The sequence below is a fragment of the Oculina patagonica genome, chromosome 1 (genome assembly GCF_052425735.1).
Source record: "Oculina patagonica isolate OP01 chromosome 1, crgOcupat, whole genome shotgun sequence".
Classification (NCBI taxonomy): Eukaryota; Metazoa; Cnidaria; class Anthozoa; order Scleractinia; family Oculinidae; genus Oculina; species Oculina patagonica.
This window is the reverse complement of record NC_135758.1, coordinates 33,745,089-33,771,057: the sequence shown is the minus strand read 5'-3', so window position 1 is coordinate 33,771,057 and position 25,969 is coordinate 33,745,089. Positions and strand designations below refer to the sequence as shown.

The window sequence follows — 25,969 nt, the reverse complement described above, 5'->3', positions numbered from 1 at the left end:
TACCAGAGGAAATTTGATGGTATTATGGCAAATTCTGGAAGAACTTCGGCAAGCGTACTTAACTGAGAAAATGAAGGTTTATTACACATTTCTAACAAGAGTGGAAGGAATTCTATTAGCACAGTTGGAATGAACACAAATGAAATTGTCACTACAGATTATTCAGCCTGGTGAAATTATGTAAACGTAGGACACTGAACTAAGCGATTAGAGTATTTCGTTGTAATGACCTGTAATCGCGGCCAGGCTCCTGGCCTGAAGCATGGCCATCAAGTGCATGGATTTTAAATAATGGTTACCGATGGTGCAATGTACAAAAGACGTCCTTGCAGTCCTCTGGCTGGCGGCCTCCTCCGCGCCTCAATGACTGAACATCATAACAGTCGGTTGAGTTAATTGTTTCACGGCGCCTCTGGCTCAAAAACGAAAAAATAAGAAGTTTAACGATGCGTAACATATCAGAATAGAACTTACCACATGTGATATTTATTTTGATTGGCAAAACAATAAAGCAATTAAAGTGTCAGTTTTTGCAAATCTTGATAGAGTAGTGCCAAATACTTCTTCTGAATATAATGGCTTTCAACAGATTGGCATTCGTCTCATCCGTAGCCAGAAAAAGATCATGTAGCAGTCATGTTCCCTTTCCAGGTTAGCTATGAGATTAGCTGAAAACTCTTTAAAGCGAGATCATGCATGTTTGGCGGATGAGATTTTAAACTCGATTATATTTAAATATGTTAAATATATTTAAAAATGTAAGGCATCGAGGAATAAGGTAAACTATACTTACTCCCTTAGCTAACAGTTTGCATTCAGTTTTCAAAATGCATGCTAATTATTTTTTTGTTCAAGCTGTTTTCGAAAGGATCGTGGAAGTTCACAGAGCTCCAGGCGTGCTTTCTTATGGCAGCTGTTGTGCAAAGAAGGAATAAAAGAATTAATTATAAAAGATACCCCCAAGTCGTGTGCAATAAAAGATGGCACACGCACGCCACACGACCATTGTGATAATAATGATATTAAACCATCGCGTCCCGTAATATACTTTGCCTCGTTGTTTCTGACCTGATTACTTAACAATCAGATTTTTGATTGGTGTCTCACTCTTCGCCTCTGTTCTAGCCTACTTAGTATAACTCAGCAGCTGTTCTTAATTCTAAACTCAGCGTTTTCCTATTGTCCAAAGTGGACGAAAAGAACATTCCCGTGCTTTATATGTTTTTCTCGGCCTAGTTGGTTGGACTATATAAATATCTATATTTGGGATTGTGCACGTGAGTTTTCCGCATGTAGTTGGCAAGGGGCCGCGATATTAGGGGAGATGGGGCAACAGAAAACGTCCCTCGAGACAAATTATAATGTGTTTTCTACTGACTCAAGAGAAGACGAAGTACATGTACCTCTCTTGATAGTAGTCATGTGAAAACGAAGCGAAATGTTTCCCGGCCAATACTTTATACCTACTGGCTAAAGGAAAACTCTTTCTTTATTAGAACATTTAGTTTTCGCTTCCCCGTTTCACTATTGATATGGCTTCTTCCGCCAGAGGAACAGCTTGCTGACTCACTGTTGCATGATTCCGGCCGTTTGAGATGAGAATGTATTGAAAATCACAAGTTTACCCTTACTACTTTTTCTGAAACCGGGGTTTAACACGGATAGAATTGAAAGTCGAATTAAAACAAAATGGGGGTAAACAGGGGCAGAGTAAAACCCCGGAAATAAACCGTACAGCGGGGAAAGAGAACTTGAAAATGCAGCGGCTGATAAAACGGCCAAATATTTCTTTTGGAAAAATAAACAACCTCCATTAGGGGCATATAATGCTAAGGACAAGCAAGCTGGCCGACAGCGCGGATACAACAGCATAAACAATGATGACCAAGCTGTTTCCCCGGGGCTGTTTCCTGACTTGATCACCGCGGTACGCGGTCACTCTGAAAGAACGATGGTCGTTCCGTGGGTCGGTATGTTTCCCGTTCACCCGCTCAATATCCCTTTCTCGCGAGGACCTGACGGGGGAGGGGGACAATGATTCACATAGCCGGGACCCGGCCCACGTTATCAAATATCCCGGGAAAGTATTATCTCTAGTAAGCATCTTCCCCTGGCCCTATCCCATTGGGCTGGTATGGTCCTGCCCGTGCCTGAAGTCAGGCGACCGATCAGGCGATAAAAAGATGTGAGCCCGCGATACGAGGTCTACGTAACAAAAATACAAAATCCAAGATGGAGGCAAAGAATTGCCACGAAAGAGTCCTTTCTCGAATATTTCACGTATCATTAACAACAGGAATCGTCCTTATTCTAGTCCTTAAAGATACAGGTAACGTAGATGGCCGTTTTGAAGTAATATTTATTTCTTGATTCGTAGTTTTATGTGAGAAATTTCCGACATATTTTTCAGAACTAAGACAAGCTTGTTTCAACGGGAACTGGTTGTATGTCGCTGCTTTCATTTCGCTTTGCTTTTTCGGGTTTATTTTCTATTTCGTGGCAAGTTGTATGGACCCTGGATTTGCAGAAATAAGCGACGAAAAAAGTATAATGGTTACATTTGAGGTAAGATCTCTCTGGATGTCATTATTAAACTACTGAGTAAAACATGAGCATTTTTAAATTCAGGTATCGGAAGACTGAATTATTTATACCAGATAAATAAACTTATGTTCGATTGTAATTTATTCCCCTAGATTAATTCGTAAGTCCTTTATTTGATACATATGCCAAAGATCATTACATGGTCGAACACTATTTACCAAACTCGTTTTCATAATTTCTAAACTACATAATTTCTAAACATAATTTCTAAACATAATTTCTAAACTACCTAAGACTTACAATAATAATAAAGTATTTCCCGTTTGTCTCACGACGTAGTGTCACTTGTGATGTAGATCGCAATGTTTCGACTGCACACTGCTAGTCTTCATCAGGCGATAAGGTTGACTGGTCTGGTGTAACCTTATAAAAGTACGCTGCTGTGCTGTGATTGGTTGGTTTTCAACAGCTGTGATTGGTGCATTTCCATCCTCGCTGTTCCGGTGTGCTGTTGTTCCCTCAGGGGTCCGCTGCTGTTGTTCAGTTCTCCTGGTGTTGTGTTTTTTAATCATGGGCATCCATGCTTCGGGAATTTCAATTCCACTATCCCTGTTGATATTGTTAGGGTGAAGTCTTATCTGAATTGCCTCTTTGACCCTGCGTGTGTACCAGTGTGGTTCACGATCAATAAACTTTACCTCATTCCAAAGCGGGTAGTGTCCGGTGTTGTGGGTGTGCTCTGAAACGGCGGAGGTCTGGATACGGGCGAGTCGGATGTACCGGCCGTGTTCTTGTCGGCCGTGTTCAGGGGTCCGCTGTTCGAACAACAGCACACTGGAACAGCGAGGATCGAAATGCACTAATCACAGCTTTTAAAAAACCAACCAATCACAGCACAGCAGCGTGCTTTATCAGGTTACACCAGACTAGTCGACCTTATTTATCGCCTGATGAAGACTAGCAGTGTGCAGTCGAAATGTTGCGATCTACATCACAAGTGACACTACGTCGTGAGACAAACAGGAAATACTTTATTATTATTGTACTCTACCACGATGATTAACCACAACATTTTTTTACCTAAGACTTAGTAAACTTAATTGATCTGAGGTGAAGAATGTTTTGTTTTTGGTTTCAAAAACCTTTTTATAGTAAATCACATACCAAGTGTCCTGACCACAAGACACATGGATTAAATTTGTACTACAACGGGTTGAAATAATATGGTTATTTTCTTTGAGCAGTTTTTATGCCGTGGGGCACAAATTCTGAAATAACACTTTTATGCTTGGTATAGATGATTGAGACTTCGAACATGCTCTAATAGGCACCTGTCTCCAATGGCCACAATTTTTTGTCCTGACTATGTACCAAACAACACACTTTACCCTAATTCACTAAAACCCCACAGCATCAGCCACCCCTGTACTGTCAACTGAGCCAGTAATTCTGTCCCAGAATGGTCGTTGCAGAGAGGTCTAACTGCTTTTGAGTTTTTAACTAAGTTTACATGCTTTTGATCTAAAATGATGATCAAAGATAATGTTTTTCATGGATTGAGTTGCCTACCACTAATTTCTGAACAGTTCAAGACCTAAAATCTGGGAATCTCCATGATGAAGCTCCTTTAAATTGGTGGAATTTTTTTGAGACAATTTATCCTAGACAACTGGTTGACTATGCCCTCCTTCTGCTAGGCATACTTGGAGGTCTTCAATTGTTGCTACATGTTCCAAAAAGATGAGCAGCTGGAAATAATAAAATAATATAAAATAATGCATATTTTGAAGAAATCAAATAAACAGATTTTTGTAGGAGAATAGAACATTAATGTTACCACAAGAGTATCATCACAACACATCTTTATCTGATGCTGGAAATACCATCACATTGACAAAAATATAAAAATCTATTTTGATTTACCTGATGCAGTAACTATAAATTTCAGCAGCCAAGAAAATTGTGGATTTGATCCACAATTTTCTTGACTTGTGGACTAGCAATATCACTTAGCACAAACCAGTGGATGTACTGCAATGTGCAAAGTCTATCTATTTTCTCCAACTCTTTTTAGAAAACAGAACAAGATTCAGAAAGCCAATCAGATGGAGAGGATGCAGAGGAATCCTGTAAAATCTTGGCCACACCACCTCTTGGTGGTGCTAGATTGCGGCGCTGCGGATACTGTGCAATATTACAGCCACTGCGAGCCAAGCACTGTGAAGATTGTGGCCGCTGTGTGCGAAGATATGATCACCACTGTCCATGGCTTGGAAATTGTGTAGGGGAGAGAAATCACAGATTCTTTTGGTGCTTTCTCCTGACTCAGTGTGTGCTCATTGCATGGGCCACTGAAATCACTTGGTGAGAATTCTTAATACTGTTTCTAAGTGATTTTAAGAGGCTTTTTCGATATATTAAAATTCAGCTTTGTAGCGAGGCCTAGAGGACACAAAGAAAAGAAATGAATAAACATGCTTGAAAAATTCCTCTAGGCCTCGCTTCCAAGATGAATTTTAATATATTGAGAGGAGCCTATTGGCTGAGGGTGTACTGATCCATTAACATGGCCGCCATGCCTCTGTCATTTACACAGGTCTGCTTTGGGTGTTAGTTGCATAGCAGTTATCTTTGGACATCCATCTTTTGACATGCTGTTGAAATGAGTCAATCAAAACCGATGCATAACGGTGTTTGTTTCATGCAAATGAGCCCATAAGTTCAGAAGGTCATGCTGGTGGGCTGTGATTGGAGGACTTTGATCCATCTTGTTCGTTTGCATTTTGAAAGATAGCCACTTTGCAAGTAACAATGAAAGCTGGTGTAAATCTTTTGGTTCACTTTCTGCTGAACTTATTTTCATTATTGTGATTATTGTGCATTATATAAATTGAGAAGAGTCTTGGAATCATCTATTTCCCTCCCTTGATTCCTCTCTTTTCCTGAAGTCTCTTGCATGCTATAAAATTAAATGATCTCTGGTCTTTCTGTTATTTAGTTTGATGAAGTGTAAAACGTCAGAACATTAGCCATCTAGGACACAGTTGTCATGGCAACATTGGCTCCAATAGCTCACAGACTTGTTTCAGTTTGCTCTTGAAAGTACATTATTTTGTCAGAAAGGTCATCAATGAGATTTACTAATAAATTTATGTTCTTTTTTTCTTCAGGTACGCTTTTGTACACAAGAAGGCTTGGTTGGCATGGTTCCTAGCCAATGGTTTCCTCATATTTGCAATGTTTGTCCTTTGTCTCACTTTTATTGTAGTTTTTCTACTGTTTTGTTGTCATTCGTATTTGATGTTCACAGCTCAAACGACCTGGGAATATATGTCTCGCTCAAGAATTTCATATTTGAAGACCCTTAGTGAGGATGTGAATCCCTTTGATCAAGGAGTGTTTTGTAATGTGTACAGCTTCTTGTGTAGATGCCGAGTTCAAAAGTGGGAAGTCTTGCTGCGACACAGAGATCGCTGGGCCTAGAAGCAGACCAAATATGGATTTTTTTAATGCAATATAATAACTTTTATTTTCTATGTTGACTTTTGCCAACAGAGTGCTCATGATATAAGTACTCTTTGTTGCTTGTAGCATGAGATTTTTGTACACATTTAGTTATTTATTTTTTTATCACGTCCCTACTAATCCAGGTGATCATAGACTAATTATACACATAACAATTGACTTTATTGGGTGGCTAAAAATATTTCACCATGCTATACATTTTGTTTACGAGACTATCAAGTTTTCTTTTACCCTGAATACATCTGTGTAAAATATGCATGGTCTAATGTACAATTATATGATTAAGTGATATTTCTATATACTATGGTATTTAGACTATGATATAAATTAGTTCATTATAAAGTGTTAAGGAAATTATGCTGAGATCCACATTCAGGTCTGTGCCTGCACTGTGGTTTACCTGTACAGCTGTACAATTATCCAAAATACTGCATACTAAGTGCTTGGCTTAGTAGAGATGAGAGACCACAATAAGTTTCTTGGTTACTTTTCTCAGGAAGGGGGGTGGACAAGTAACGTGCCGACAAGTTCTTTCTGCTGAACTTCCATGACTGAGCTCATGGTTTGTGTCAGAGCTCAGTGTTGCTAGGTAACTGGAGGTTTCTTTATGGAAACTAGCTAAGAGAGTAGTGGACCAAGGACCAACCTTAGGTAGGGGTAGGGGGCTATGCAAGATACCACGTGGCTAATTAGCCAAATGGACAAAATTAATTAGCCTCAAAATTTTAGTTGAGACCTTCTTATTAGGTGTGCATGAGGCTTGCATTCCTGTAGAAATGGTACAAGGAGATTTGAATCTTTTTCTTAGTTTCTACTCCTGATAGATTGGGGGCTATACAAACAAGACACCATCTTTTAAGGTGGGAAAGGGGGGGGGGGGAGGGTACATGAAGAGAGGACCTGACCTTTTGCAGAGTGATGGGTCCTGTCTGAGTACAATAGTTTTGACCATTTCCCAAAAGGTATGTAAGGTATATGAAAATACTCGTTCTAGTTGTAATTACAGAATAAGAAACGAAAATTGTTTAATCATGTTCGTCTACCACTGGCGAACAATTGCCGTATTTGGCAAAATTACATATATTGTAAGGATAATAGAATTCAATTTGTACATAATTCAGTTTGTGGCACTAGAAACAATAATATAATGCATTGAAATATTTGTATAAAAGAAGATGTAATGCAATAATGATAAATAGGAGTTGCCACAAGAAGACTCTGCTGTAAGATGGTTTAACTTGTGGAATGTTCGTAAATGGTTGAAGTACTACGTATAACGGATCTCGTTGTATTGTTACAAAAGACTAAGTTATAGATTATGTGTAGTGTACAATATACATTTTTCAGATTAACAAACACTAACCTTTCCGTTTTTTGTTTTTCTTTAATTAAAAGTGATTGCCATAATTCTTTTACTCCACGAGCTGTCGCATTTTTCTCAGAGCGCGCGAGAAAATTTATTCAAATCGGCGACGTGATTTTCTCGCGCGCTAGAGTGCTCGCCTATAGCTACTTGATTGACCCTGAAAAAAAATGAGGGACTGTCTTGTAGTCTACAATTTTCCAGTGGCGTTACTTATTATTTTTTTTTGATCCCCTAAAACAGTATCCGTTTAGTTAATGCCTTTCGTCACATGTCTGCAAGAGAAGATATTCAGCGTCATTTTTCTGATGGAGGGTCATTTCGTGAGCAGTCAAAGTCTTTTCAACGAATGTAGGAATTGGAATTTGCAGTGATATTAACACAAAGTGGCTCTTCATCCACTGACACTAAATCAGAGAAAACCAATATTGAAAATCAAACAGAAAAGTGTGCAGGTTCTCGCTTTTGGTGTGGCGAAATGCGCTGGTCAGTGTTATGTCGGGCGCGGAATCGTTTTCATTGAATACAGTTAACACCCGCGTGTAAGAACCTAGTGGTTTAAAAACCTGCTGGCAGAAATTTGCCATTTTAATACCCCAAAATATAAGAACCTGTTAAGCCAAGCAAATTTCAAATTTCTAATTGTGGGTTATAGAAAAATTTTATGAACATTTTTAACAGAACATCCCAAACTGTATTTACAAATAAAGAAAATACAGATCCACATAGACTGTAATTGTCTTCTTTGGACCTTGCATGAAGCTTAAAGCAATACTTGTCGTACAATACAAAACTATGGCTCCTCGTTTGAAATTAAGAACCTTATTAAGAACCCTACTTAGCCTAAATTACTAATAACTACCCCCAAATACAAGAACCTATTTTGCCAAACTTAGAAAATTGTAGGTTCTTACACGCGGGTGTTTACTGTAGTAGAACAGCGAGGGGTCTGGTCCATCTTTTTTGTATAAGAAATGCCTTGGTTGTTGCGATTCGCGATAGAAGTACATTAACAATACTTGATATGCTAACTGTTCCCGCCAAGTTATGGGAACCTTGAAAAGGCGCGGACCCTTTCACGACCTTATTCTTGCAGGAGAGTACTTGTATTCGAGAAGTTGAGTCTATTGTAAGTGAGAGTGATCAAATGCGCTAACGGTTGTCCAAATCACACTGTTTTGCCGCTGTTTTCCAAGCAGCCGGGGGTAGGGGGGGGGGGGGGGCGTACACAGTTGTTGCTGGTATCCAAGTTGTCCACTGGGGGGATGGTGTGGATGGTATGGGGCGCGTTCAAGAGTAAAGAACTAAACGCTCTTGTTTCTTGGCCATTTCAATTTCACCAGAAATAAAATACAAACAGCGGCAACAAACCTAACACATGGACTACGCATGGTCTGAAAAAAAAAAAGAATCTGAAATTGCACACTGTGACGCTTTCTATATTGGCAAAACAAAACGACGACTGCATGGCAGAAAGGTCGAGCACTTTAAAGCCCTCACTCAAGTGGGCCACACTTCTGCCATTGCTGATCACGCAACCTCCACTGGACACAACATCAAATGGGACCATTTCCAGGTCTTAGCCAGTGGACGATGTGACTTACAGTGTAAAATAAAAGAAACATTGTTAATACGGGACTTAAAACCCACCCTCAATGAAAACGTTGGCTCTCACCTATTGTTATCACTGTTGTTAATTATTGTTTACTGCTCGTTACCAGTACCGCGCTTTGTATTTTTAAGTTTTAAAATCTTTCGCTTTTTGTAGCCGTCACTGTTTGTATTTTATTTCGGAAATCACTTCGAAGCATTGCTTCAGACCATGTGGAGACAGCTGATGACATATTACACCACGTTAGATTGCTTGCGGTTAGCTCTTATAATGGGGTTGGGATTTCTTTCCAAAAAAATCACGGTCCTGGCAGCTGGTCGTCGGTGGCATAGTGGGGATGAATCCCGCTTGGTAAACCGACGACCCGGGTTCGATTCTTGGTGTCAACTTTTAACCTAAAAAAAAGGTTTAATGTGATGTTTACTTCATGTATGAAAAAACAAGAAATCTCACATGGTCAGAAGCAATGCTTGGTAATGCTTTCCTTTTATTTCTGGTAAAGAATTCATTTTCAGTCCTGCGCAGCTGGCTGTCTCGTTCAGGCCCGCCCTGGTTGGGTTTAACGCGCGCGCGAGTAAGCGGAGAAGCTGCGACTCAGAAACAAAATTTTTGATCCCTTATTTTCCAGTGACTTTTAAAATAACCAGTCATGCCCACTTCTCCGCAGGCGCTAAGGGGTTTTCGTGCGGGGAGAATCCGCTGAGCAACGCGAGTGCAGGCGCATGCACTTGCGCCTGCACTCTCTACCTGCATAGACGGACAAACGCCTGATCGACGCAGGCTAGACCTTTGCGGAGGAGAGGAAACTAGTGAAGCATAACCAATGCTCGTCCGTCTTGGGTTTATTCATCGTTTAAATACCTTCCAAGCTAATCCAATTGGTAGTGAGTCAACACGATGCTGTGAGGCGGTTGTTGTTGTCAGAATTGAAACCTACCTTAAACGACTAGAAACTTGATGGACAGGTGAGTCGATGAATCATGCAGCTTTTCCTTATAATTCCGCGTTAAAAATGCAATCCAACTTTGCTTCATTGACGCCGCGGATTCCATCGAGTTTAACGTGGGACTCTGCACTGTCGTGACTGCGAGAAATTTAATCTCTTTGAAATCGGCGCAAACATTCCATAACAGCCACCATAAAATAAACTGATTCACCATACCTTTCGCGGTTCATATAATCAACCCACTATGATTTGAATTTAGCTCAATATTGCACTTGACTGAGTCATTGCTTGTAATATATTTATTATTCCCTTGGGTACTCGAAACAATCAGTCAGCCTTCAAAAAATTTAGCCTGCGTGGACTTCAAAGCTTGCATCGTCGGCCAAGCTTAGCTGTCAGTTAGTTTGCCGTATAAAAAGAATTTTTGATATCTAGAAAACTTATTTATACAAGGTTTTTTTCTCTCGGAGGAAGCACTAAAATATAGTAAAAATAAACATAAAGTACTTGAAGTATGGTAAATATCTTTCATCAGTAAATACGGTCACACGGAAAGGTCTTTGTTGTTTACGGCTACGTCGTCGACCTGAATGATCCGCTGTTAAACGAGTATTTGTAACGAGACGTCGTTATACACCCTTATCGATGGGTCATTTGCCAGGTACCTTAACTTGCAAGATTTCCGAGGAAGGTCAAAGTTTGGTTGGTTTCAGCTCACAGTACAAGAGCAAAACAAATACGCCTCCTTTTGTTCTTAACAAAGTGCTTATTGCGTTTGTTCGGTTTGGAATGGCAATTAACTTTTTTTAAAAAAAAAAAAAAAAAATCAATGAGGTGAGTGTTTCGGTAGCGACAGCAATGGTATAGGCTGTTCGGAAACTGATCATCCAGCTGTGACGTCATTGCGGAAATAAGTTGGCCAAAATCCCTTTAACACACACACTACATAAAGAGCAAAATAGCTCGCTTATATAGGCACGCAAACTCAAAAAGCATCCAAAAGCTTTTAAGAGACGGACCATTATTTTTTTGGAGGGGGGGATGAAAAATATTGAAAAAATTGTTTGCAGGGCCTGGAAAGACAAAATAAATTGTTTGCAAACACGATATGTATAACAAAAAATAGTAAGAATTTCGAAAAAAAAATGTTTGCAGAGGTTGCATAAACTAAAAAGCAAAGGAAAATTTTTCATCCCCCCCCCCCCCCCTCCAAGAAAATAATGGTCCGTCCCTAAGTAAATAATAAAGCGTTTACGACTAACACTGGTCTAACTTGCGATCAGGCTTTCTTTTTTTGCGTTCATTTTTCCGTTGACCCCTCCGCCGCGAGAAAAATAACGCCTGATCGCACTACTGAGGTTAAAACTGGTCAGCATTTAACGGCATGCTTGTTTGAAATCATTTGAAAGAACTGGCGCATCTAAAAAGAAATTGTCTAATCTTTCAGTTTATTTTCGGTTTATTGTGTTTTTAAAATTTCTCCTGAGAAAACTATTATTTTGAGGCTTCCTATAATTTAATAACAATTTGTACATCAGAAAAAATATCGTGACACACAGTGGACTGGTTTATACGGTCGCAAAGTGACATTCTAAAGTAAGCTGGCTCTCGTCAGAATAAACATCACGGAAACATGTTTTATCGATACAAAGTTTTAAAAACCAACAAAATGATGTTTGAGAGTGATAAATGATCGTCGCAGTGAATTTCCAATTTAAGCAATAGGAAATTCCAATAATGGAAATTCACTGCGACGATCATTTATCACTCTCATATACATGCGCAGTTCATATATGAATCATTTCATATACATTACATCAAAATGATGTTTATTGTCTTACTAGTAACTGTTACTTAATCAAACTTAAGAAACCTTACGCTCATTCTCTGAGTCCGCAAGTACTTTGCACCTTAGGTGGGAAGAGGGACAGTTGTCACTGCATGTCACGTCTACTGCAAGAACTCAAAAGGAAACGCATTTAATAACCTGTAGAAAGGTTGCATTTTCTAACAGGGTATAGTAAAGCAAGTACATGCACAATCGCGACAAATGGAAATTTTATATAGAGAACAGCCAGATAACCAGTGACCACTAGCGTCCACATGGGATGAAAGCGTCCGGACGTAAACCGTATTGAGATCTGGCGGGATAAACCGTTAGGTAATAAGCGGGTGTTAGTAAAGCGGGATTCCGAAATGTAGCTCCTTTAACTGCCTTCGCTAACAAGAAGGGAACTGATACCTGAAAAAGAACCGGCGCTTGGAAAAGGAAAACCGGCACAAGAGCGAGTTCTCGCGCTACCATCTTATAATTTTATTGAAGTCTTTTACAAACTTTTCAAAAATGCAACCATGTCACTCACATTTGTACAAAAAATGAATCATGTATACTCAGCCGGTATGTGTCAGAACGGCGGATCATGCAGGATGTAAATAACAGTGTTATTATCATTGCAGTTGCTAAGAAATACCCCGTCAGAAATTGAATTTCACGTTTAAAAAGGTTATGAGCCCGAGTTAATCGCTCTAATCGCACCATAATATGACAGGTGCCAACTAATCCGTTCTTTGTCTTCTTTGTCTTCTTTGGTTAGTAATCGATCAGAAACATTCTTTTTTCTATCAGCCTATCCTTACTTTCTGAGAGTCGAGTCGCTTCTTTTAGGGAGCTAAAACTGTCCATAGGCAGCTCCAACGTAAAAAAGATCTTTTGGCGAAACTGTCGCGCAAGGAATCGGATAAAATTATGAAACTCGTTGAGAAGAATTTATATTTCATCTGGGCAGGGTAATACTTTGTCGCATATTGGGTCGTCTAAAACAAAAAATATAATCAAATCAGTTTGGTACAGCCGCTGTATATTTCATTTTCAGTAAAAGTTTAATAGCACGTCAATTTCGAGGTGGCTCGATTTCCGCCGCCTCCTCGAGTCCGGTCTTGTTCCTCCCGCTCATTTTCCCGCGGCGGAAATCGAGCCTAATTTCGAGGTCGCTACCTTCCAGACCTTCAGAGAGAGCCTCGCTACTTTCAGATGATCTCTTCTTTCGCAATTTGTTATCACCTGCGTTTAAAATTTTATTGTTACAAAGTTTAAATGGCCTTGGATCGTCGAGCGCTACTTTCGCAATGTCGTTGTGTATACCCGGTGTATACATAGAAACGTATATTGAATTTTAACATCATAAAACTGTCGTCCGGATATAGACTACATACAATAGCTCTTTGAATCTTTTCTGTCTTCAATGTAAGCAAGCAAAAAGCGCACGGGTTGGAAGCGTCTAACAACTTTCACTAGACGTGCCCAAGCAAGATTACAAGATCAAATAAACAAAAAATATATCCATGGCAATCAACAAGACTTGTAAATACATTTCATTAACAGTTCAGTAAACGTAACATCCGGCCGCCCACGGGGCTCGCGAGAGTCACGCCCCCTGTGACGTCATTACAAGGTTACGTTATCGCTGCGTGTTCGTTCAGCGGCATTGGAAAATTTTATGAATAATTTATCCTCAAGCCTTTCGGCAGTTTGTTGTTATGTTTGGTACATGAAATCGTGATTCATAAGCAACGTCGGTGTTGTGTTTATAGTGTGGGAATAGTCAGCCATATTGGAGAAATCACGGGGGAAAGTAAGCCCTTCCCCGAACGAGGGGAGGTGGCTAAAACGCGGACTCTCAAGGTAAGTTCAGCTTCGTTGGCGTGACAACACAACAGTGTCCACGATCGAAGAACGAAGTATTTCATTCCACAACACTGTACGTACAAAATCGCCACATAATAAGGCATCTTGGGAATATAAATCACACATATAGACATTAACCTGGGCTAGTCCGTCGTCGAATTATGTTTTTTCATACTTGCTTGTACGCCAATATCGTCCATTTAAAAGTATTTATCGAAGGCGTTATTGCCGCAGTTATCAGTTCTCACCATAGTCAACACAGCCGCCTGGGAAGACTAATCAAAACAAAATTTGACCGCAGGTTGACCGTATTTTACCCGACAAGGCTTGCCTTTATAAATGCATTACGATAAGCAATGAAGCAACTAATATAAGATAAATACCGTGGGAGAACGTTGTTTTCGTCGAAATGGATATTGCGAAGCCTCAATGCCTTCGGAAGACTTCAAATACAAGTACTGACTCTGTTATACTAAAACAAATTCTTATATACTTCCTACCACCGGTTAAATCTCAATTTTGACTCTACATATTAGCTTTTATATGACATTCGCTGTCAGTAGCAAGCGCGATCTTGTACGGCGAGTATATATTTTTGCCGGACATATTTAAGCGATTTAAGGAATCCTTATAATCGTCAATAATATTTTGATTTTGGTTTGCAACGCGTACCAAGTCAGTCACGTATGTAGACTTAAAATTACATAGCAACTGAGGTCTCGAAGCAGCAACACGTGGTGTTTTTGCAAAGTCGGAGTAAACGCAGCTGTAAATGTGATCTGCATATTCTACGCGAGTAGCGGGCGAAGTCAATTAGAATTTGAATAGCCGATCGTAAATACCGCCGCCCATGTCATGGCGTGTTTATTGTGTTTCTTCGGCTCTGTAACATGTTTTCAGCCTTGACCTTTGGCCGGTGCTCTTTACCGGCCGTAAGGTATAAGTAATTTGTTTCGCCAAAAATCATGGAAGAAAACTTTTATAGAAGAGGGCAATCCCGTTTTGATTTTGACAACAATTTTAATGTTTGGTTACTAATCGCTCAGCAGGTAATTAAAAAGTTTGATTTCTCACTTCTTTTGTGTGACAATTGACGTCTTTTGACACTTACTAATACTATAACACTTTTTCCGTCTCAGCTATACAGGAACATTGAAATATAAAAATAAATCTCGTGGTTTTCGCTTAGAATTAGCTGCCGTTCTTTGATTTTGATCTCATCAGTGCAAAGATTAACACAATCGGTACACATTGTCGGTATCGAATCGTTAAGTTGCCCAGCTTATTAATAACGTAATGCCGATAGCGTAGAGTTTACTTGTTAACGGTAACGCCCCGGTCAGATATTCTCAACACTGTCACTTTTCAAGCTTTGTGCTTTTTTTTTCTGCTAGAGAATAACACGTTTATTTCAGAATTGACGGGAGGCAAACACAATGCAATAACATATATTTGCTGATTAAACGTTATTGACCGATCACACAAAAAGCTCATGATCATACCTTGCATTTGTTGATTCAGGTCAAACGGACTAACAAGTTCCGTATATGGATTGAGTCGACGGATATTCCCTCTTCGTTCCGGTAGTTAAATGACAAGGAAACCCATTAAAGTAAGGGATTAGGGTTATGGTGACAATAAAAATTCTAATCGATGATAAGGACTGTGATTATCATGGCGTGTCCGAAGGAAAGAATAATCTTTTTTGTCAACATCAACATAACACGAGGAAATAAAATGGATTATCAGTGATAACTACAGTAATGATGATGATGATGATGATGATGATGATTATGATGGTGGTAGTGGTGGTGGCGGTGGTGTTGGTGGTTGTCACATGTAGTGACGATGGCAATGGCTATGCTGATGATTTCGACGACTATTACGATGACAATAACGATAACGATGATGATAGTATTAGTCATTGTGGCGATAGCATTGATGGCGATAAGCAGTAACATTATGTTTTAGTACTATAAAAAAGTTTTTTTTTTTTTAAAAAAAAAGTGCTTAATTGGTGTCTCGTTTTGTGACGTTTCGGGAATGACCCCTTTATCAGTCGCAAAGTTCAAAACCCTTGAGCGACAATCCTAATTACATTATGTTGTGTATCGTTTCTGAGTTCATGGCCAAGCCAGCTGTCAAGGGTTGTAAAATTCGATGAACGCTCTTGAAAGTCTCTTCATAGCATATTATTTCGTTTTAATTATACAGCCAGCGTGTGTTGTACTCCTACCGAAGGGAGGATAAGGATGGAGATGGAGAGCCAGACCCACAACCTATCCCAGGATCCTTTAGTGGAAGAGTACCGCAAATTGTCGAGTTGGTCACGGTGAGTTCGAAAGAAGAGCTTCTTCTCATTCACTAAGTACAACGCACTAAGCACTCTTGTCAGAAACACCGTACATGTTTAATAATATCCAGAGAAAATACCCTGCAAGACAGAGATCTTCTACTGTCACAAAAACGTCAAATAGATGGCGTTTTTGTCCAAATAGATGGCGTCTACGAGGGTATACATGAGGACTTTTAACTGCAAGCTTTAGTAAAATTTGGTTCATTTATCTGTTATCTGTGAGAAGTACAACTATGGCCAGTCGCAAAGGTAAAACAGAATTTAGCAGTTCAAATTTGGCGCCATATTGTCAGGCTTCATTCTACTAGTTGGCTGTCTGTCAGTCCAGGCTCTCCTCGGGCTCTCCTTTGTTTTAAATTAACTCGTGTGTTCAATGCAAACTAAAGGCGTCGAGTCCCAATGACACCTGATCTTCTTTGTGCTCGTAGAAAGGACATCATTTCTTCCAGAAGCGCATGGAAAGCCTTGGGAGCAGCGTGTTCAAATGCAGCTTCTTTGGCGCGCCTTTCGTGGCCATAACAGATTACGAGGGAATACAGTGCTTCTTTGACCCAAGATTGGTAAGAGGCTTTCTTTCCCTGATGGACATAGATTTTGAAAAAAACAAATGCAATCGACGCCCCCTGAAACAGCTTCTCTCGGCGGACCACACTGTACTGAAAAAGCCTAAAGTATATTTTCTTGTCTCCTTCGGGAGTTTTACTGTTCAATTTTCTTGCCATTTTGTGATATTTGTGACGCTCAGTCATGCATTGGCAAAAAATGTATCCAATATGAAATACTACCATTAAGTTCAATTAACAAGCAAATTGACCAGTTTCCAGTGCTGACCCGGTGGATTCATAGTTCACAGGTTGAGTATTTGGCCCCGGGAATCGCAAACGCCGAATGTGGGTTCGAATCCCTTTGCAACTTGTTTTTTTTTTTCGGCTTTGTTTTAAATTGCTTTCGTTAAATTCTTACTGCAAAGATCTCATGTTCTTCTTTCGAATGTTCACCCATGTCTGGTTTATAACATATGTACTAGATTCGTGCAACTTCTTTCTTTGCAGGTAGAAAAGGAGACGGGATTTGGCAATTTTCGGTTCAATCATAACCTACTGGGGGATCATGTACCTTCCATGTTTGAAAACGGTGACAGACATAAACAGCTGAAGTCGTTCCTGATCGCAGTTTCACAGAACATGCTGAAAATGGGCCGACTTATACCCAATATCATGGACATAATGCCAGAACATCTCATCAAATGGAACTTCAAGGAAGGTAAGTGGGTTGACGATGAGCGCCCTTGGCTTTTCAGTACGTTTTGGCTGGATGGAAATATCCCTTGTTTTCTTCTTACTTTGGTAGACTGTTCACAGCCTTCTTTTATCTCGCTTTTTTTTTCAATCGTTGAACGCGGAAAAAGAATCGCGAGATAACAAGACGCCAGTGTTAATTAACGGGAGGTGCGAGGGGGGATGGGCTTTCGCATTCGTTTGCGTTGGAAAATAGAGAGGCTGTGTACTATCAGTGTCGTTCGTTAAGAGTTTAAATGTTTTTTAATTTTGCATTAAAAAATACAGGAAAAGGACCACAAGAGGTGTACGTCCCGCACACACAGCCATCACTCTATACCGAACGGCCAGACCTAAGCCGATCCATACTTTCTTCGAATATCGAGACCGACCATACAACAGCCCCGTACCCACGGTGGCCGTTGTCTCAGTATTTTATTTTACCTGTCCACCGTTTTGTTGTCACAGGTCAGGGTAACCCAAGTCAAGAGGAATGGGAAGAAAGAATACTGCATCTTTCCATGGACGTGCTGAGTGAATGCATGCTGGGGATAAGACTAAGTGGACACAGTTTTCTGCAGTGGCGATTTGAAGTTCTCAAGGAGGATAAGTAAGTCATCTAAACCGAAGTTCTCAAGAGTAAATCGTTATGTTCTTGGCACAGGGCTTCACATTCAGCAGAAGTACTTGGAGACACAGGATTGGTATAGAACTTAGTTTTTTCTAAGTGTGGCTCCCTTGTGTAGATAGTTAGCTGTTGGGAAAAACCAATAACTTAACTATGACGGACATCTAGACTACATCCGTTTTGTTTTTTCCGCAATAACTTTTGGGTTAGTTTTGCCACACTTGAACGAGTTAATTACTCGGTAAATCGCGGTATAGGGGTGTCCTGTGTTACCACAAAACCGTGGTGAACCAAACACTCGAAAACTCGTTGAAACGTGGTGAAGGTAAGGTTCTATGGTTGCAAAAAAAAAAAAAACACAACAGAAGAAAGACAAAAGATTCTTGATATGGCATATACACCTTATTCGATGGTTTAACATATAATACGCGCGGATATTTTGCGAGTTGCGTAGTATTTTTCCGAGCCCCGTAGGGGAAAAATACGAGCAATGAGCAAAATGTCCGCTCGTATTATCCGTTAAACCGTCGAATAAGGGATTTATCATTCCACTAATTTTTCCACTTTGTTTGGGCCAGTAATCCGTAAGTTTGTCCGAACGTATTTTTGCCCTGTTCTACTGTGTAATAACGCGGCATATTTTGCGCGTTCTTTTGCCCTAATATGGTAAAATGGCGCAATAGTGAAATAATAAGGTATACTATAACTAGCCATCGTAAATTGTTCCTTCAAAGGACAATATAACTGATATCCATGTTCATCCACAGGACTTGCTTTGGGAAACCTACCGGGAAATACAAAAAAGCGCTACACGCATTTAACCATCTGAAAGATGCTATTGCAAATGCTCCTGACATCGACCCAGTCTTAAAGGAAGCCACCAAACACGGTCTGACTGAAGAAGAGGCAGTGTTGGAGATTCTTTGGATGTTGAAGTGAGACACTATTTTGTGACAGTGTAAACTATAGTTAACAGTAGTAGTAATTGTATTATGTTTATAATGAAAGATTGCAAGACTTTTTGAGTCGGTTGAAGATATATCCAATTTATTATTAATTAACGACTATCTGTCCATATTCCACTTTAACGACTATCTTAACGACTATCTGTCCATATTCCACTTTACCGCTTTCTAGTATTTCTTTCGTGTCTGTCTATCGCTTCGAACACTCCATTAAGAGGTTTTCGGATTTAAACACCAGTTTCTGTGTAGTAGAATGGATCATAATTCCCCAAACAAATGAAATTTTAAAAGTAGCAGAAGAAATTAACAGACGCAGGCTAAGTAGAAGTGGGAAACAATGTAAACAGAAAACCACGAATTGAGGAATTTCTTCACAGTTCTCTCGAGAACTTCCAAACTTAGGTTATTAAAACCTTAATTTTTTTCGTCTTTGTTCCTTTCCTCGCTCGCACTTTCGTGTTTTGCTCGCAATCTGAGTGCCAAGAATGGCTTCTTTCTTGGCTAACTACTAACTGCAAAATCCTACAAGGGATGTTTTACTTTAATCGGAACAAGGTAATTTGAAGGACATATTTTTCTTATACTATGCAATCTCTACTATGCAACTCTCGCTAGCGCTTTCGTGTTTTGCTCGCAACCTGAGTGCCAGGAATGGCTTCTTTTTTTAGTTTGCTCAAACTGCAAAATCCTACAAGGGATGTTTTACTTTAAACGGAACAAAGTAATTTGAAGGACAGATTTTTTTATATATACTATGCAATAAAAAGCATTATGATCTCTTTACAGCTTCAATGCTGCCCCTGGCACTGGAGCCGCCATGCGGTCATTGGCTGCTCGCCTGTCCATCATGACGTGCGAGGAACGTACAGAACTAAAGAAGGAAATCAGAGAATGCCTTGGACCGATTGGACTGAATCTTAAGACACTCCACAAGATGAAAAAACTAGATAACTTAGTTTGCGAGGTAAGTACGTATAGTGAATAGTGTTGTGTTAAATCCTATTTGTGGGGGGGAAAAAAAAAAGGAAAAAAAAAAAAAAAATTTTCCCCAAAATTTCCCCGCCCCCCCAAAAAAAAAAAAAAAAAAAAAAAAAAAAAAAAAAAAAAAAAAAAAAAAAAAAAAAAAAAGGGTGGAAAAAAAAACGGGGGGGGCCCGGAGGGGGGGCAGGGGGAAGTGCCCTCCGGCGGACGGGCACATCGCGTCACGTGTTCAATTTAAACCAACCAGAATCGGAGAAAATTTAGTGGTGCATAGTTTCCATGGAAGTTGGAAATGAAAAAAGGTTCCGAGCCCTTTGCTATGGCGTACCAAGTGTCCATTAGTGTCTTCGAGCAAAGCGTATTCCAAATGATACTTGGAGAATTTTGTAAAGTAGTTTGTAATTGGTTAAATTCATCTGAAGTAAGACTCAACATTTTTTTTGATGGTACTGAAGATAGGACGTTCATCCTATCTTGTTGTAAATTCATCGAAGACAATGAAGATAACATTCGAGATGGTGTCACTTATTTAGCTCTAGAGAATGAATACATGCCTTTTGTAGCTTTTTGTGATGGTCTTTGAGCAAAGTGAGAAATACTGTGCAATGCATTAATATGGTTGTGATTTTTCTTGTTCCAGATTCTCAGAATGTATCCACCAGTCGCTCTGTATTTTGGAATCGCTAGGTAAGCTGGCAAAACAACCAAGTCAAAGGAAGTTAAAATAAACACGTCACAACTAACTTCACGCAAACCGGCTTAACATCAAGAAGCCAGCAATGCTCGAGTTTTTTTTTCCTGGCAAGCCATTACTTTATGTAAACTGTACTCCGCCAATTCTATTCTAAGTCATGAAGTCTACTCCTTCCAATTTCCTAACATTTGACCTCTCTCCGGGCCTCTTTCCAGTTGTTTGCTTACATACACTAGCTGTGTTTGTAGTGCTTTCAATGGATAAATGTCCTTTAAATATGGATACACACGCCGATGATATTACTGACATTTTGGCTCTTTTATTTTTGTTTGTGATAACAGGAAAAGCTTCTTCATGAAAGCCAATTCTGGAATTTACAAAGTTGAAAAGGGACAAAAATTGGTGGGCAACTGTCATCTAGCGCAGAGGGATCGTAGAGTTTTTGGTGTTCCTGGCTACAAGGACGTGAATGAATTTGATCCTTCCAGGTTTGACACCAAGGTCAGTGACCAGCTACTTCATGCATTTTTCTTTAAAAATAATACCACTTTTTAAGTCAAAGATTCTCACAGATTTTAAGCGATGACGTCATCGGCATCGCTTAATGCCACGAGGCGAGTGGACCGGCGATCACTCGCAAGATTTATTTTTTAAGGTTTTTCTTAACACTTTGGTGGTACGACGTCGATTCCTCTATCCGATGACTTTTTTAATTTTATTCTTGCAGTATTCTGATTTAGAATTTATTGAAACTATTATCTGAACTCAGTTAAATTGGTTGAATCCGTCTTCAAGTATTATCACGGGCCGATCCTTTACTGCGGTTTTCATATCGTGAAGCGACTAGGAGTACTGCGACTCCTCTGAAAGGGATACTCTAGTCCATGAGAGGCTAACCTTGGCAATCTGTCAAGTTACCCTAACAATTTGTCACTACCTATTTATACTCCTGGGTTGCGAAAAACAGCGTGAGAGTTACGTGTCTTTCCCAAGACACAACAAAATAACCCAACCCAGGGCTCATTTATATCAATGTTGGTTAAAAGGGCTATTAAAACACATGTATGCTCTTTCGCAGGGCCTTAAATCCAAGCTTATTTGCACTCACGGTCCATTGTCAGACCAACCCTCTCCTCACAATCACAAGTGCACAGGAACGGTAAGTGTAGTAGGCCGTATGGTGAAATCGATTTCGGAGCTATGATATTTATTTTATTCAGTCCTTCGACATTCGTAGCCTTTCGATAGCTTGGTTTCGGTGCCTTCCAATTCACGGCATGTTAGAGTTGAATGATCGATGTAGCCTACGGCTCACAACTAATATACATGAAGCCGTTTCACGCCTAGTTCCTGAATAGGGACTTCAGTTAAGATACAGTAATTACGGACTACAAAATCTTTGCTTACTGCCACTCCCGCCATGAAAAATTCTAGGGCTTAAATAAAATGATACAAAAAGAACCAGATAAGCGCAAAATATTCGCTAACGGCAACTCCCCTTTGAAAAATCCTGGGGGGAAGGGGCTCTTAGTTCTTAATATCTATTCCCAGACGCCACTTTTTCACACCAACATTTAGTTAATTTTCCCCCAGAACGTAATTTCCTACATTCCGTAGATTATAACAGTTCAAGGTTAATTGCAAAATAGCTCTGAGATTCACTTACTAATTTCTCTTTTCAGAACGTCGGATTAGTCACAATCAAGTGTTTTGCTCTTTACTTGATCCTGTTCTGCGACTGGAGTTTGGAAGATAAACCTTACTGGACTGACAAATCGTAAGAGATAATGATTTCTTAGTGTATAGATCTGTCTGAAATTGTGTCAGGCCCTTTTTAAGTACGTTGTGTAAGAAAAGTTGGTCACCACGGTTTAGAAATAAGCGGCACTCGCACAATCTAGGTAATATAAATTGTGATTAAGTCACTGCATAGGTTTTTCGGTTGTGAGTTTATATACATTCGTGCCTTTTAAATGGTGTATCACACCCTCTAATATGCATTCTTAGACCATAAAGCGGCAAATGCAAGCCGACGTCGGATCAGTTCAGTTTAAAGGTACAGTGTCCCGACTGATTATCGAAAGTCTTCATTTCAAATTATATTGCCAAATACCACGGAATATACAAATAAATTTGATAGAAAGATTCTACAGAGCAAAATGGAACAACTATTTTGGGGAAAAAGTACAGGATTACAAGGATGGAAGTGGATTACAGTTCGTCAATTTTGATTTTGTGACAGGATGTCAAAAATCAAACGTTCCATTTTGGTGAAATATAATTTTGAATTTTTAGTCACATGTTTTTTTCCATTTAGTTGATATTTCTCTGCTTGTGCCAATTTTAGTGTTTTTGTCTTTCAATTTCAAGACAATAAAGCAAGTTCATAGGTAGTTAGCGGCCATACTTATGGAAACACGATATATCAACTGGGACACTGTCTCTTTAAAAAAACCTAGGCCAAGTTATTCTCTATTTTCCAATTGCCCATAATACACTTTGTTTGCCCCCCAAATTTTGCATAAACTATATTGTTTTCAAATTATCTTGGGAGGACTGCATATTTCCAAAACAATAGTTTATGCAAAATTTGGGGGGCAAACAAAGTGTATTAAGGGCAATTGGAAAATAGAGAATGAAGAACCGGAGAAGAATGCTGAGAATGGTTAAGAGTTTAAAATGGGTGCTAGATTGTACTGGATTATTGAACTCGACACTTTATTGTTCTTTTATTTAACATTTACTTTTGTGTGTGTTTGATTGTTTGTTTTCTCAGACTTGTTCGTTATGGAAATCCAGACGAACCCATTAGGCTGAAATACTTCAAATACACAAGGGACAAGGTATTCAACAAATCTTTTCCATGACATGTTTGGTGTATTTATAATACATTTTCAAGTGTCCAGTCACTAGGCTGTAATAATTTTTAGCTATAACCCAGGAACTTTCTGATTGCTTTTTTAGTAGATGCCGATTAACCTTCAGTTACACCAAAGGATTTTTTTTTACCTTGGGTGGTTTCTTTTTGTCACGAGATTGTCGTCCAGTAGGAATTTAGAGGGATTCAAACATGTACATTCATTCGTTCATTCTTTCGTTCTTTCGTTCATTCGTTTATTTGGTTTTTCGTTTGGTCGGTCCGGCGGTCGGTCATTCACATTAATTTTCCCACTGCCTGGAGCCAATTGGGCTAGCTCCTGTCACTGCTTACTTTTATGGCACGAATTTGCTTACAAATGTTATGGCATTCCATTTTTCAGGAAGAGCTGTTGCTCCCTGATCAACCTGACAGCTCAAGCAGTGAAGAAGAAGAAGCCGATGGCCCTGCTGCTGACAACGAGTGTCCTGTGGCAGAGCCAGATCAACAGGGTGCCTGCCCGGTTTGACAAGTCAACGCCAGAGCTTAACCTTGAAGCTTTAAGCAGTGAATTTATGGTGGTCCGGAGCGCGTTGAATTCAGCGTGGAAATTCATTTAAGAATGGCTTCGGTTCTCTAATTAAGCACCACTTGTTTTGGATGCAAGCAATGTGTGCAAGCAAACGGAACACGTTACTTAACGTCATCATACTCTGTATTATCGAGAAAATTTATTGAAGGCAAGGCATTCGAAAAGCGTGAAAAGAATGGGACACGATTCGTGAGAGCATTATTTACATTAATTTTAGTGTTTTTAATTTAAGTTAAATGCTTTTTTGGAGGGGTGGGGGTCTAAATCATGCAAAATGTCATTGTTGCTTTAGGAATCTGTGATTGATTTAAATTGACCCTGTTTCATAGCACAGAATGTAAGCTGTCGTTGATACTTTGCTTATCATTCGTTTGCTTGCGAGTACATATTTACCACCATGCCCTTCAAAAGTGCGTTCAGTTATGTATCCGTACTGACTTGAAAACCAGCTGTGGGTTGTCATATTCATTACTCACTGTGACTGGTACAAGTGACGTGGTCAGGTGATGTCCAAGCATGAAAACAAGCCACACACTATTTACAATATGCAGCTTTCAGACTTGGTTCCTATTCAGTACACGAATACAAAACGCAAATTAAGCATCCGCATACTTCTTTGAGAAGCTGTTATTCTCCTGACCATTTTTTTTTTTTTTTGCATTTCCTTTTGTTGTGAAGATAGTTTCAACTGTTGCCGAATGACGCATTATCGTGTTCAAAGACAAGAGCTTTTTAAAATTGTGTAAAAATAAAGATTGCCATCAGCGACAAGCAGTATGATAAGCTTGGATATTTTTGCTACGATGTTGACACGTTTTGGTCTTTTCGACCTTAAAGCAAAAAAATAACAGCAGAGAGAGGCCAAGCTCTTAGTTTTATAGTAAACGCCTCAAAATATCTTAACAACCAGATATTTTTTGAACTACTTTATATTTTTTTATGTTTATATGTATTAAAGGGTATTTTTGCCCTCGTTTACGTTTACATAAGTATTCCTTTATATACACTGTCTAATAATTATGCTATAATAATGTCACCAAAAACATAAACCTCATACTTTAAACCCGAGTACAAACTCGCCTTTTTTTATATTTATTTCGCTTTGTATATGTGTCAATCGTTTGGCGCTTTTGATTAATAAGAATAAATTCAAAGCCTTTTTATAATTTTGGAATAGCATTCGTTGTTTAATATAACTTATTTCCTATTATATATTTATATATAATTACCCCACTTTAACGTTCCGCCTTTTCGGCAGGAGAGGACAGCTTTTTGGTCTGGATAGAAACTTGAGCTGCTTTTTTTAAGTGTTATAAACAAATTTGATTGTGAGCTTGAAAGGTTTAACTGAGATTAATAAACAATTAATTTTAACAGGTGTTTATATTGCGCGAACATCCCTAAACAAAGAAAAGTCAAGCTTCTCGAACCGGAAGTCGCTTTGTTTTGGAGGCTGCCTCAATCTTGAACATTAGTTATTTGAAGCAAAGCACGAAGCTAACGAACGCTCGCCACCAGTAAGCAGTCGTTTTTGTGTGTCCCTGAGTGCAGTTTTTAGTTCGTTTAACAAAGATCTCGCTTTTTTGCAAACCAAAAAAGAAATGTCATGCCTGAAACAGTACCGCTTTACCCATTCTCGTCCCCAGAGGCCGCGATCCTTCTGGTCAGCACCTGGTGCTGATCAGAAGGATCGCGGCCTCTGGGGACGAGAATGTGTTTTACCACAAAATAAGGAACCCTTAAGTGGTTCATGTTTTATTGAAAAAATCAAAAACCTGTGCTAACATTGAGGCAGCCATCATGACACGTGAACAATTTCGTGCTCTCGTCACTTCATTGCGTGCTTTATAACAGAACAAAGTACGTAAAGGCTTTTTCATTTCCTAATAATCGGCAAGCAAAAGTGTCTACAATGAAGTCTACATCTTGTATAACGGCGCACGC

At 39.4% G+C, this 25,969-nt stretch overlaps 3 protein-coding genes across 4 annotated transcripts in view; 2 read left to right on the top strand and 1 right to left on the bottom strand.

The window, feature by feature from the left end:
* LOC144650121 (uncharacterized) overlaps positions 1–25,969 on the bottom strand; it is a 110,018-nt gene that overhangs the window by 39,467 nt on the left and 44,582 nt on the right. The gene's annotated exons all lie outside the window — the stretch shown is intronic.
* LOC144665434 (palmitoyltransferase ZDHHC12-A-like) lies at positions 2,220–7,136 on the top strand. The gene is made up of 4 exons (XM_078526690.1): positions 2,220–2,329; positions 2,411–2,565; positions 4,619–4,908; positions 5,715–7,136. Exons 1-4 carry the CDS (start codon positions 2,233–2,235, stop codon positions 6,025–6,027), a joined length of 855 nt encoding a protein of 284 aa, XP_078382816.1. The 5' UTR covers positions 2,220–2,232; the 3' UTR covers positions 6,028–7,136.
* Positions 9,822–25,357, top strand: LOC144665419 (uncharacterized). 2 transcript variants are annotated; one of them, XM_078526681.1, is made up of 13 exons: positions 9,822–10,009; positions 15,890–16,007; positions 16,460–16,591; positions 17,084–17,294; positions 17,777–17,918; positions 18,704–18,871; positions 19,688–19,865; positions 20,523–20,569; positions 20,918–21,077; positions 21,655–21,735; positions 22,259–22,353; positions 23,353–23,419; positions 23,837–25,357. In XM_078526681.1, the coding sequence occupies exons 1-13, from the start codon at positions 10,002–10,004 to the stop codon at positions 23,960–23,962; spliced, it is 1,533 nt and encodes a 510-aa protein (XP_078382807.1). In that variant the 5' UTR covers positions 9,822–10,001; the 3' UTR covers positions 23,963–25,357. The 2 variants fall into 2 exon arrangements, with proteins under 2 accessions (XP_078382807.1, XP_078382809.1); XM_078526683.1 differs by lacking the exon at positions 9,822–10,009 and adding an exon at positions 13,477–13,672.